At 41.9% G+C, this 14,523-nt stretch overlaps 1 protein-coding gene across 1 annotated transcript in view; it reads right to left on the bottom strand.

Moving 5' to 3' along the window:
- The window catches only part of pcdh1a (protocadherin 1a), a 43,799-nt gene extending 30,899 nt beyond the window's left edge, over window positions 1–12,900 (bottom strand). The window contains exons 1-2 of the mRNA XM_030792968.1: window positions 12,109–12,900; window positions 8,972–11,158 (exon numbers count right to left, since the gene is read on the bottom strand). Coding sequence (XP_030648828.1) covers window positions 8,972–11,158; window positions 12,109–12,900 — 2,979 coding nt within the window. The remainder of the gene's footprint in view (window positions 1–8,971; window positions 11,159–12,108) is intronic.
- Window positions 12,901–14,523: the final 1,623 nt, after the last annotated feature.

The raw sequence follows: 14,523 nt of genomic DNA, 5'->3' as shown, positions 1-14,523 counted from the left end.
TTCCCAGAAAGATAACATGTCACCATTTTCTACAGCAGTACCGAAGTAAGACCCAGCTATTTTTAATCTAATCTAATCTAATCAAATGTATATCTAATCTTTTTTTTTTTTTTTTTTAATCAACATTACTTGAGTTGATTGCTTAAAAAACGAGAGAAATGCATTTACGATATCAAGAAACATACCGAGAAACATAATCGCTTATGCTGTGCACTGCAAACTGTGCGTGTTGCTTGCTTGCCTTGCATTGAATGTATGTTGAGGTAGGTCAGTAGTGCACAACACAGGCGAGGCGGGAGTCATTCTGCATTGGCACTCCCTCCCATCAGCAGACGGGATGTGGCTTGTGTGCGGGGGGGTGGGGGGGTGGACGCTGATGTAGCACTCCTGAATGCATCGCAGGCAGAATTGGACAAACTCATTTATTGGTTCTGTGTCCACCCTGGGCAGCAGCATGTAATGAATGGCAGAACATACCTCAAGCAGTAAACGCTCTCTTTTCCCTGTCTTCTCTCTCTTTCTCTCTCTAATTCACAAAGCAGGTCATAGTGGGAAGTAGACAGGTGACCCGCAGGTTCAACTCCCAGCTGGGGACAACACTGTGTATCCTTCAACCAGATAATTAACCTGAATTCTTCTGTGCATCCAACTGCATAATGCATAATGAGTAAACAGTCTGGCATGTCAGGTGCTCTGCAAGCCACTCAGATAACACTCCTATACATAATTATAAAGATATGTTATTATCGCAAATTGTTTCTCTATATTTATAATTTTCTAATATATAATCATAAACACCACGTGCCGGAATATTTTCATAATCTTTCCGGTGTCAGATGCCAGCCTTTGTTGTCTGCCTGTGGTGAATTTTTACTCACTGAGCTCACAGAAGAGCAGGCCACTCCAATATTGGAGTCCTCTTCACTGTGAGAGGCCAGGAAAATCTCAAACAAAACATGCCTATCAGAGAGTAGCAGAGACAGCTGAGCAAATTACTACATCTCAGTCTTCACTTGCAAAATGCTATCTCCTCATCGCTTGTCCTACTATTTATCCAATTTTCTTGGTTGTTTTAAACCACTTTAATTGGATTTCATCATCCAGACAAGTGCTTTTGGACAGATAATTATCACTATCACTTCGACCAGCATTCACGTTCACTTTCTGTTCTTTGCCTTTTGTGTTTAAACATGTTTTAAATACAGAGATAAGGGTGCGAGACTGTCATGGAAATAATCATCCGTAAATGTGTCTTAGTCCACTCGCTCGAGAATTTCTTCCGGGGAAAATAAAAGACTGAATGCTCCAGAGAACTTCCCAGGTTATTTTTGCTCTCTCCCCCTTTAACAGCAAACCGTTTTTTTTTTGTTTCTTTTTTACCTCCCCAGACAAGGGATTCCAACATGGTGGAAAGTATTGGATATGGATCAAATTCAGGCATGTCATTCGAGACCAGGGATCATTTTTACATGGAGGAAAGCTTCCGGAATCAATGATGAGGCAAATATCATCCGTATAAATAGACATATGTACCACACACATACACACACACACACACACACACACACACACACACACACACACACACACACAGACAAATATGAAGCCACAAAATATACCAATGCACATCACACCCTATGGAATTTGGCACACAATATGTCACGGTGCACTGTTGCAGCATTCAATGCACCACTGAAATCTATGAAACTACTCTACTGATATCCTGTCATACAGGGCATATGGGTGCCTAGGATTGTCTGCATTCATTCAAAGTATTTTTTTTTTGCCTTTCGTCTTCAAATGTGTTTTGGTTCAGCACTCCTACATCTGATTCTAATATAAGGAGACACTTTAGAACAATTCACATTGTCAGAGCCGTCTCCTTCATAACCTATTTTTAAAGACTTACGCAATTAAGTCTTGTTCTATCTTGAAGCCAACATAAAACAGCAGTGAGCATCTTCTTTCGACAACCCAAGAGCCAAAAATGGTTCAATATTCATGAAATATTCTAATATCCTCTGTCCCCAGTGGGGTGAACACAGAGAGAGAAATAATGATCATTTCTCATGTCAGCCAGCACGGGCGGCCGGGGAGAGGGAATTATGCAATGGCATATTTCAACAGTGGAGGGTTTTTTTGTGTGTGTGTGTGTGAGAGCCTGTGAGTGTATGTTATTTTTGTTTTTTTGTTTTGTTTTTTTGTTTTTCCTTTTTTTCTTTTTTTTTTAGGACTTTGGATAAGTGGATTATTATCCCAAGTGATGCACAAGAAAATTAATGTTTTCGAGCCGACGAGAGTCATGGATCTTTTGGAGCCTCAGATATCCGCCTTAAACCACAACTGCCGTTCAAGATGTGGGTCAAACTTTTCAATTGTAATTAACATTCAGCCAGTAACCCAATGCAGCTGCATACTGGGGCTGTCCAACTAAAACAGCTGAGGAGAACTGACACTGGCAGGGACTTGTCTTAGAGGGACAATGGTGGAGTCTACAACTGACATCTAAGCTCTCAGTCTGGACAGTATAAACAGACTGGAGGACGGGCCTCTTATGACGAGGATCTGATCTGATATGAAGGATATAACTTAGTGTGTGTGTGTGTGTGTGTGTGTGAGAGAGAGAGAGAGAGAGAGCAGAATCAGGAAGGATGAGGTAAACTGATTAATTCATACATGTGAAAAAGAGAACCATGGACGTACTATTAAGGGAGTCAGTATTTACTGACATTATTTTATCTTGTCAATTTACATTACGCCGATCCAATAAAATGTAATACGTTATTTCTATTTCAGTTTAAATGAAAAGAAAATATACCCATAACATTTTCCCTGTCTCGAACTGAGGTACATAGACACGACATTACAAAGAGACACATTCTTTTTTTTTTTCTTCAAATTTTATATAACAGCATGCCAGCCATAGCACGCAGCCTTAAAGGTGTCTGTGCGATTTTATACTCGCCTAATGGAGCATAATGGATTGTGTGCAGCTTTGTGGTGCTCAAATGGGGGTGGAAATGTCTGAGGAGGTCTTTGTTCTATGGATCTCTCAGGGTACCTCTCTATATTTCTAAACCGACCTGCCGTTAAAATCTCTCTTCAGACATGAAAGGCAGACAAGGCAATCCTAAGCTACATCACTCCAGGGATTCAATAGATTTCCATGTGCATGTCCCTATCTGAGTGTATTGTAAAGGATAGACAAGCCTGTCTTTAGATGGATTTCCCTCTCTACTTGACAACAGACTATCTTCAGTCAGACACAGTGAATCAGGGGACTATTGTCTGTCATATTTTCTTGTCATTTTCAGGTATGAAAGTAAATCAGGGTGAGGGCATGCGTCCTGCTGAAGGACACTGTTTATGTATTATATTTTCATTTTTAATAACAACAGCATTTTCAAATGAGAAGGCACAGAGATATCCGAGACCCACTGCTCACTTCACCATGGAGACACGACGAAGTGATAAACATGTCGGATAATATAAGAACAAGGCTCACAATGAGGCAATTACATCATGCGAAGTAGATTTTTCATCACACTGAGAGAATGGGGTGCTTTATCACAGAGACCTCAGAATCCTATTGGCCTTATTGGCCTTTGGATACAGAATAACAGTCGTACTTACACAGTGGGAGTTGCAAAAAAAAAAAAAAAAAAAAAAAAAAAAAACAGTGAGGAGGGTGAGAGAGAGAGAGAGAGAGAGAGAGAGAGAGAGAGAAAGAGAGAGAGAGAGAGAGAGAGAGAGAGAGAGAGAGAGAGAGAGAGAGAGAGAGAGACGCATCTACTAGTTGAAGCGGCAGGAGAGAAAATACCGTGGCACATTATTGAGGGACGCTTTGGCGCTAAGCTGCTTATTGATAAAAGCACTAATCTGCCTGGCAGAAGGTAAGGAGGCTGGGATATGTGCTGATAAAATATCTGAGCTAAAGGCAATGCCATCAGGGGAGCTGAGCCTCCACACAGCTTTACCTAAAGGAGCTTCTCATTTTTATTTTTACATAAAAGTGTGGATCTGACCATGGGCAGTTCGCAGAATGAGTTTCTGCCAACAGAGAAATGAGAAGGGAACATTGCAAATGAAACGCCTGGCTTTCATCAGCACAGATAGGTGGTGAAAGAAAATGTCACCGTGTAAGCTTCCATAAATCTGTGATGATTCTTCAGTTCTATCCTCAAGCAAGAAAGTAATTTGATTAAAGGAGAGATATGGTGTTTTAAGCTCAGAACAATATATATATATATATATATATATATATATATATATATATATATATATAGTATGCACCAAGAGAGAGAGAGAAAAAGTAAATTCAAAGGGATCTACACTGCTGCACTGTACACACAATGTTCTCCAAGAGTGAAAAATAAATAAATATATAAAATAATTGGGAGAAATAAATCTGACAGTGAACGGTTGATAATCATCATAATCATTGTCATTATTGTCATTCTCATCAACAGCAACATCATCATTACTCACACATTCACACATCTGTGTGCTGGTGCTGCTAATGCTGCTGTGCAATTCTGTGTCTATTACCATGACAACATACGATGGTCCTTAGTCTGCAAACTGGTACTGCCCCTTGAAGCATCTCTTGGGCCATGGCTAAAATCCCTTTTAACAGGTTATCAGGCAGATGTTAGATGGAAATCTCAACCTCGCACAGAGGAACTGGTGCAGAGGCATGCGTCGCACAAGGATTTCAAAACGGACCGTTTTAACCATTCGACCCAAAGTTTCAGCACAGGCTCATTCTTTCAGGGGAACTGATCCAATTCCTTTGTGCCAGTTCTGCCAGCGAAGTCCCAGTGTGCTTGTCAAGATCACAGAAAATCGATTAGCCTAGTTTAAAAAGGAATCCTGTCCTCATTTATTTCGAGTGCCAATCCAAAATGGTGGCAATATCTTGTGGTCGTGGTGTCTAACATAACATTCTGGCAAAAGAACTGATAAGCACATGCTGACAGGGATGGATGTCAAAGCGTGTTTTTATTCATATTAAACGATTCTGGGCAAATGTATCTTTCGACGCATTTGAACTTACAAATGTTTGACATAACAAAGAAATAATCACTCCATGCCTTCACAGGCTATACTATCTTATCCCCCCGTAATGCTCTGGTCAAGAACACTCATTTGGGATATGTCTGTCCAAAGCAGTAAATCCCCTGAGAACTTGTCCAAGCCAATCAATTGTGAAGTGTCAGGCAAGACCATTCAATCCATAAATGCCCGCAGAGACCAGAGAGAGAGAGTCAGTTCCCCTGGTAACTGTCCAGAGACTACAAACAACATTGCATATTAAAGTCATTTTCCCTCCCTGTTGTGTGTCTTGCCTTCAACATGTTGACAAGATCATACCAGTGGGGCGCTGCTGTAGCTTTAGGTGTATTAGTATATCTCTAACTGTGGACTAATTTGCCCCAGAGTGAGAAATCTCTCCGTAGCATATTATAGCAAAGTATTTGTTGATAATTGCTCCCTAACATTCCTTTAGGGCAACGGGGAGGGGGTCTTGATCTTTTAAAATTCCTGCTAGTGCTGCAGTTGTCTTCTTGGCATGTGCTACCTTCAAGGCCTGCACACCTGGATGGAGGATTGCTCCACTGAGAGCCCCCTCGGCTGCTGGTATTGTGCGCTAATGAGGAGCGGTCTGAAAATAAAATGGAGAATATTCTCAGTGGGTGGATGTGATGAGGTGGGCAATGGGTTTGTGGCTGCAGTCTGTTGGCACAGATATGAGCCAGGAGGAGCTGGGGGAAAAATTGATGATAAAAACAGTGGATTCTGATAAAGGCATAATAGGTGATTTTCGGGAGAGCTGCGGTTTGTGTTTGAGAGTGAATATGTGAGTGGAAGAAGAACTGAGTAAAGTGAGAGAAAGTTTTAGGGGGCACTAAAGGTACAGTATATCTTATGCCTCGAGCTTCTTTCTTCTCTTCAGTGACTGATTCATGATTCCATTCAACTCGCCATATAGGAGGGCATAATTTACTCAAGAGAAAGTGAAAAAGAGAGAGGAACACTTGACAGAAATGCAGAGCCTTTGGTGCAGAATCTTCTTATCTCATGACTCTGCTTGCTACAGACAAAAAAAAAAGAAAAAGAGGAATGAAAGATAGATATAGAGATAAAACAACGGAAAGAGAAAGATACAGAGAGGCTTGAAGCCGGGTTATTTTTCAGGCAAGAGGATGAGTTTGCAGATCTCAGGGGAGAGTCCTGAGCTGTCTTCACTTGTCTTGCCTCTGAGACCAACCTCTGGTACTGTCAGAGTCAGCTGACACCGAGGTAGAAGGATAATCTCCTGAGACATAGGCTCCTGAAGTTCAAACTGGGTGAAGCAGGTTAAGCAATGTGTTCCTCTAATTAAAGTCTGCCCAGAAATCCTCTCTCACATTTCTGCTTCTGAATCCACGAGTTCCAGCTGATGCTGAAGCTACGGTGAGATTTGAGGGAGGGGGGATTGGGATGGAGGGATAGGGGCTCAAAACTGTGCTATCTCTGTCTAATAAGGCATTTTAATTGTGTGGATTTAATTTAAGTACAGATTTACAGCTTCACAAGCTCTCATCACGCCCACTAAAAAATAACTGGGAAGGTCTCTCCCTTGATCTTGTTCCGTGTGCTAATGTTTCCCCACTATACTTCTCCTGAGGAGGAGAGACACATCATTAAAATGCAGCGTGAAAAAAAAGTGTTAGATCTTTGCCATGACCAAGCTAATTATCAGCCCTGGTCTCACTGTGAGCGAGTGGTCCCCTCAGCAACAGACACATCATCTGACACATTTAGAGGTTAAAGGGAAAGTGTATGGGGAAAACCCTCCCTCAGTCACACAAACAGCTAGACAAACAAATCCTCACACACGGAAGGAGGGAGCAAGGGAACAAGAGAGCAAGACACAGAGAGACAGACAGGGTAGGAGGAGAGAGAGAGAGAGAGAGAGAGAGAGACAGGCTGAGTGAGGGGGGATAGAGAGAGAGAAAGAGTGAGAGAGAGAGAGAGAGAGAGAGAGAGAGAGAGAGAGAGAGAGAGAGAAACATCACACCTTTAAACAAAGCTCTCCTCTTGGAACCAGACTATGTCAGTCTACTGTGAATTTACCTCACACCTTTGGATCAGACCGTACTGACAAACAAACTCCCTTTAATGACTTTCTAAAGGACAGACAGAGGAAGCAGTAAACCATGCCTTGAGTCTCAATTCTCACTCCCACTAAAACAGAAAACAAGGTTTACACTTATTAGCACAGAAACCTTAGGAAGTCTCAACCCTCATTGCAGTCAGGTACACCGGAGCCCATAGCTACGTACAATGAGACATTGTTGAGTTCGCTGTCATTTACTCCAGCATGCTCCTCTCTTCACATCTGTTACCCTGCTTGGTACAGACTTTATTATTTATTTTGGTCAATCTGTTCAGCCTGATGTGGCTAAGGATACTTCGCATGAGTTCACATCTGCTGAGATATGTCATATGAATTAACATCTGTCCTTGTTTTCATCAGCTTGTCAATCACCTACCACAAATTTCAAACAGTTGAATTACAGATTTAAACCACTAAAGATACAAATAAGCCTATATGCAGTACTGTTGCGCGCACACACACACATACGCAAACAAACACACACACACACACACACACACACACACACACACACACACACACACACACACATAACCCTGTGCTTTCACACAGACAGACGAACGTTTGAACACATGCGCGCGCGCACACACACACACACACACACACACACACACAAACGTACTCGCGTGCGTGCACAGTCTAGTCACAGTAGCTGCAGTCTATTGTCACTTTCATGCCATATGCTGTCCATCATTGTGATCATGCTGCTGTGGGTGGCTGTTCTCTGCAGTCACAGAGTCCAGAGGGCCTCCAGTCGCCCCAACTGTCATTCGACATCTGCTGGCATTACCAAACAATCGACTGGTACTGACTGAGACTGAGTCTACATGTCTTCACACTGTCTCATGCGCATACAATGGACCTCCTAAACAATCTCTAAAACAATTATTTTTGAAAGAGGGCAGGACCTGATACTCATTCCCTTCTCCAAGGCCTAAAGAGATGCAAACTTGCAAGTGCACTGGATTACCACTTTATCTACTTGAATATTGCTGCCACGTCCAATTAATTGGATGGGTCAGCTTAACATTTAAATTAATTCAATGAAAAGAGAGGTGAGTGTCAGAAAAAAGGGAAATGGACCTGTTGTGTGGCAAGAGGTCAGATAGAAGACTCCGCCATCTCTCTGTATACCAGCCAGATTAATGAACCAACAGGGACAGTGTTAACATCAGGAGATATGCACATTTTGCACACTACTTAACCTCTGGAAGAAAGGACACAAAAGCAAATGAACTGAGAAAATGAAACTTTTCTAATACGTACTTAGATTCACATGTGACATGAATAAACCAAAATATTTTCCTTCTCCAAAATGAGCTCATTTTATCCAGCTTCTCTTTTTAACAGGACAGTCAGTCTGAAGCCACATCTTCTTAAGAGACTAACTGTGCAGTAAACTTATCAAGGTCGTCAGAACAGAAAACAAAAACAAACAAACAAACAAAAAAAAAAAAAAACGCGGATATATTCCTTTTGAGGTTGGTTTATTTTGAGCAAATATTCAAGATGCATCTGTCTATACTCAGCTGTTGCAGCTTCTGATGCTACTATTCACTTTCTCATAACCTTAAAAATCTTCCCTACGTGCCTTGTAATTCATCTTGTAAAGACATATAACCCAGTCATATAGCAGAGTAAAACTGTGTTGCTACAATACAGGCTACATAAAACAACAAGCCAATTGGAAAATGTCCCATTTTAGTGATCTTTTACAGTGCTGCAAAGAACTGTCATTCACAAGGGTAAATCTGTACCGTTTTCACAAATAAATAAACCAACTGTAACCATGTCCATGCAGTCTTTTACCTGTTTAGTGTTGTACTTTGAAGGATTGGTCTTGTAGCTGTAATCCGAGTACTGGTCAGAGCCGGTAGAGTTGTCATCTCCGCCTGTTCCCACAAAGGTGTTGGTGGCAGGGAGCTCTTGAACTGCCTGGTGCTTCTGGGAGGCAGATGGAGACTGGGCCTGTAGTTGGATAGAGGGCAGGGGAGAGTTGGAGCGATAATGTCTACCCAGATCAGGGCTGCCTGGGGGATATGTGAGCGGTAGGTGGATTCTGGGACTGTCATTGACTGTGTCAAGGTTGAACTTCAGACTCTTCTGCAGACTGACCTCCTCTTCTTCTCCAAGAGGTTTAGGGGACTTGGCAGGTTTTCCTTTCCTCCCCTTTTTACCCTTGGTGCTCTTCTGTCCTTGCTTAGGGGCATATAAGTCCTTGGTTTCCTTCTTGCCAGCCTGATAACCACTTTTGGTTTCCCTCTGAAGACGGTGTCTGATAAACACTACCACTAAAATAACTGTAACGACTCCTGCAACCCCTGCCAAGCTACCATATAGTATGTTGCTTCTCTGGGCAGCTAAGCCATAGTCAGGGTCGCCAGCGATGTCTGTGTCCAGTGGAGTGTACAAACTGTGTCCCACAAGTGCCTCCACAAGGCTGACATTCGCAATTGTCTCATTGACATAGATGTGCACCAGGGCAGTGGCATGTCGTGCAGGTTTACCCCTGTCACTCACCCTCACCACCAGGCGATGCAGGCCACCGTGTTTTCGGGTTAGCTCCTTAGCTAGAGTGATTTCGCCATCAGAGGGTGAAATGTAAAAGAGCTCATGCGGGTTACCACCAGCAATACTATAAACCAGTTCTGCATTAGACCCTGAGTCCATATCCTCTGCCTCCACAACTTCCACAACACTATCTGGAGCAGCTAAGGGAGACAAACGTCTGAAAGATGAGTTGGAGGGCTTTGTAACAACAGGCGCATTGTCATTCTCATCAAGAACATTGATGGTTACACCCACATAGGAAGACCTTGGAGGATCTCCACCATCCACTGCTTTCAGGCGGAAGGTGTAACTGCTCTCTTTTTCCCGGTCAAAAGAGATACTGGACAAGATGGTTCCTGTGCCATTTTGCACCACAAACTTTCCCCCATCTGGTTCCACAGAAAGTTGCACTCTGGCATTTTCACCCTTGTCCATGTCCAGCACAGTCACCATGCCAACAGGGCTTAAAGGAGGCATGTTCTCCAGGACTGAGAAACTATAGCCACTCAACATGAACTTTGGGTCATTATCATTACGATCAAGGACCTTGACTACAACTGTGGCTGTTCCTATATGGCTAGGAACTCCCTTGTCAGCTGCAGTGACACGAAACTCATATCGTTCCTTGTGCTCCCTGTCTAGTGGGCTCCGGGCACGTACCTCCCCTGAGCTAGGGTCAATCTCGAAGAGACCCCTAGTTGTCGAGTCTGCAACAATGCTGTAGACAAGCTCGGCATTAGACCCACTGTCAGCATCTGAAGCAATTACATCAAGGACCTTCTCTCCTGGCTGGTTCTCCTCGGCAAACTCCACTTCAAATAAGGCGGGGGAAAAGACTGGGGAGTTATCATTTGTGTCTGTCACCTGTACCTTCAGGGAGTTAGTACTGGACAGCGCGGGGTTCCCTGAGTCGACTGCAACTATCTCCACTCGATAGTCCCTGACGCGCTCATAATCTAAAGGTGTAGTGGTCTGCAGGAAGTATTTTCTCTTGTTGTCAACAGAGGAATCACTCGCTGGCCGTAGCTGAAATGGAACATCACCTGCTACAACACAAGTCACTACAGCGTTCTCTCCTTCATCTTTGTCTGACACCTGCACCAGTGCCACGGCTGTGCCCACTGGCATGTCCTCTGAGATGTTTGCCACACCATCATTGTGGGTAACCAGACCTATGCCACGGATCTCCACAGCTGGTGCATTGTCATTCTGGTCAGTCACTTCAATGGAAACGTAGGTCTTGGAACTTTTGGGTGTAGGTCCTTTGTCTCGCGCATCCACATAAAACTTCAAGCTATTGACCTCCTCACGATCCAAAGGGCCTTTAACATATATGATACCAGTGGAACGGTCAATCCGCAGCAGCTTTGGCACAGGGTCTACTGCCTGATGAAAAGTGTACTCAATCTCTCCATTGGGGCCCAAGTCAGAGTCATTTGCTTTAACCTGCAAACACATATGAGAGTACAATTCTTGTTAGAATTTCTCTAGATACGATACATTGATTCCCTTGCAGTATTTACTTGAAAAAGTCTAATAAAAAAAGAAAAAAAATACACAAACCGTTGAAAATTACATGTATTGGATACCACCCAGCATGAGAAACACATTTCAAATAGTCTTTTGAAAATACAACCCAACAGAGTGCAAAAAAAAAAAAAAAATATATATATATATATATATATATATATATATATATATACAAAAAAACCAAACAAAAACATATAGAGTAATTCTAAATAGACTGTTCTTTCACCAAACTGTGAAGTAGGCAGTTTGAATCCATTTATAATGTTATTCAATAGCAAATTCACAGCTACAGTAAATTATTCATAACTCACAAAGACTAACTTCAAACAATTACAGCAAGAACAATCAATATCCTAGGAGAATGTTTCAGAATCCTAATCCCAACAAATAAAGGCACGGCAAAATCGTCTTAAGGAATACCAAATACAATGAGCAAACATGGATCCTTCTACAAAATGGAAGTGATTTGTTTAACATAATGATCTTTGCAAATGACATTAAATTGCACTTTGATAGATACAATGCATTAATGGATTTCTTTTGCTGAGAATGAATCATCTCTCTGTCTGTACCATTAATCAAGCTACAGAATCTGTTATCTATTAAAGACTGAAAACACTTTCAATGATCATGTGTTTATCAAATATTGACTTTTTTTAGCCATTAATTGAGGCGAACTCGAAGACCCAAGCGTTGATCGCTGATATTGTGCATCAAAGTGAAAACTAGATAGTTGGGGAGTTGAGGCAGCAAAGCTCATTAAATGCTTCACACTCCCAGATGATGCAATAAGCTTGCTATCTTGCCAAACCAAAGATCTAAAGACTAATTGCCATCATGTGTAAATTTTTGTTGTTTTGTGTTACCTGCAGTACAGAGTGGCCAACAGGGCTGTTCTCAGAGACCTCTGCTTCATATGAGGATTTTTCAAATTTAGGTGCATTGTCATTGGCATCAGCAATCACGACTCTAAGCAAGGCACTGCTGTACCGTGGTGGGTTTCCTCCATCCACAGCTTTGATGGTGAGGTCATAGGAGTCCTTCAACTCACGGTCCAGGTTTCCCAATACAATGAGCTGAGGCAATTTCTCACCCCTGTCTTCGGCCACCTGCAGACCAAAGAGCGTCACAGCCTCTGGTCCGGCAGTTAGGGCGTAGTCAGCTACTCCATTCCTCTGAGTGTCTTTGTCTGTGGCAAGTGGGATTGAGAAAAGTGCACCCATGTGAGTATTTTCAGGGACAGAAAGGGTGAGGACGGGAGAGGGAAACTGCGGAGTGTTGTCATTGATGTCCAGAATCTCGATACGCCCCTCAATCAGTCGAGGGCTCTGATTCTGAATCAGGTCTGTGACAGACACCTCAAACTCCAGGAAGCATGGCTTTCCTTGATTACGGCAGTCCTTCAAGGTCTCTCTATCAATGGGAATTTCAGTCGTGAAGATGTCTCCCGTCTTCCCATCCACTCGTAGATAGGGAGCACCGACCTCCAGCTTGTACAAGTGTCCAGAGTCTGGCAGGCCCTGGTCAGCTGCCAGGCTTCCAATAAGTGTGCTTGGTGGCTGTTCTTCTGGTAAACGGTAAAGGATGCCACCCAGAGCACCACTAAATGATTCCAGTAACAGGGCCCACATCACAACCAATCCCCAAGAGAAATCCATGAGGCCTCGAAGAGGCAACATCTCTATCTGCAAAACACACAAAACACAAAAAAAAAGAAAAAAAAGAAAATTGACAGGTTAAAGGCTAAAAGTCTATTTTCACACTCAAAATTCTAATCAACTAGTAAACTAGTAAATCCAGAAAGTCCCAATTTCATTTACAGTTGGGACTACTCATCAGAACTGCAGGACTCACATGTGTTTTGTTCTTGAAATGCACATACCACACCACAGCCACTTTTAAAACTACTAAAAGCTCTGCGGAAAATAGCTCTCCTCCCTAAAAGCTTCCATTCTCATTACCTTGCATTATTTATCATATTTATTCTAGACAGGAGGACAAAATGACGTGAGAGAAAGGAAAGAAATATGCTGCACTGTATAAGCACGTATATGACAGATTTGAATTGCATTAATTGCCTTTTCTTTTTTAACCCATATATAATATCTTAATGATATTTTCACTAGTTCTAGACAATACACTGTTTTGAGGATGCTCTCTGAAATTCTTCTGTCTCTTATGTCACAAAGTTAAATCATCCTTGTTAATACCACCCAAGAAACTGCTAATTATCCCCCTTTTGACTGCCTGTCGTCCAGGCTAAGCTGCTTTTGAAAATTAATGATTTAACTCCAGTAATAAGACAGTTGTTAATGGGCTTTTTTTTATTTAGAAGGAATGGATGACTTTATGGAGCAAAAACAACAGCTCAGTGTGATTCATTATTTACATTGTCAATTAATCCAGCTTGCAACCTGTTTACATTTAAATTTTTATAGCATATGCTTAACTTGCCATGTAACCACTAACATTGATTTTGTTATTAATAAGGCAACTTGGAGCAAAAAAAAAACACCTGCAAAAGCCATATTCATGTGATTCTCAGCTTCATACACTTTATGATGATCAACTGTGTCTTTATCCAAAGTTCTGATAATATGCAAAGGATGTGGGTGGGTCTAAGAATAGTACATATTAATACAGACAAACCATTCAGTACCTCAGAATATAACAGATCCAGCAAAATGTATGACTCTGAACAAACCTGGGCACTGAATATACCCAAACACAGGTTACATTACACCTTAAGGCCTGGCCCTTATCACAAAGCACAGATTTATATTACAGCTGATGAGAGATCTCAATTTCTGCCTGGCTGTTTCGGACTAATTTACACTCTGTAATGTTCATGTTTGATTTCTAACCTGCTATGCCTCCTCATTAATCACTACCCTCTATTTTAGCTTCTGCTTTGATCCATATTCCCCAAGCTAGTGATTTCTCTCTTTTTTTCATCTACCAAATGATATCTGACTTTAATTATTTCCTGACTGAGAAGACTCCATGTTGTAATGTGAGAAAAGCGCACACAGTTTATTGGATTGGACTGTCTTGTCTTAGTGCCTTGACAACATTCTTCTTGTTGGTTCTTGTATACATGTTTGTATACAAAATACCCATGTAACACCCAGAGTGGAACAGTTTTGTGAGCTTAAATCAATATAATTTTGAACTAGCCTACATGCTGCCTTGTTCCAAAGGCAAGCAAATAAGTGTAATACAAAATAGTGAAACACAAGGATGCATAGAAATCCAATCAGAAATCCAATTTCTCTGTATCT

Source organism: Chanos chanos, chromosome 15 (assembly GCF_902362185.1).
Source record: "Chanos chanos chromosome 15, fChaCha1.1, whole genome shotgun sequence".
NCBI lineage: Eukaryota > Metazoa > Chordata > Actinopteri > Gonorynchiformes > Chanidae > Chanos > Chanos chanos.
Note: the sequence above shows the minus strand (reverse complement) of the source record. Positions and strands in the feature narration are given on the sequence as shown.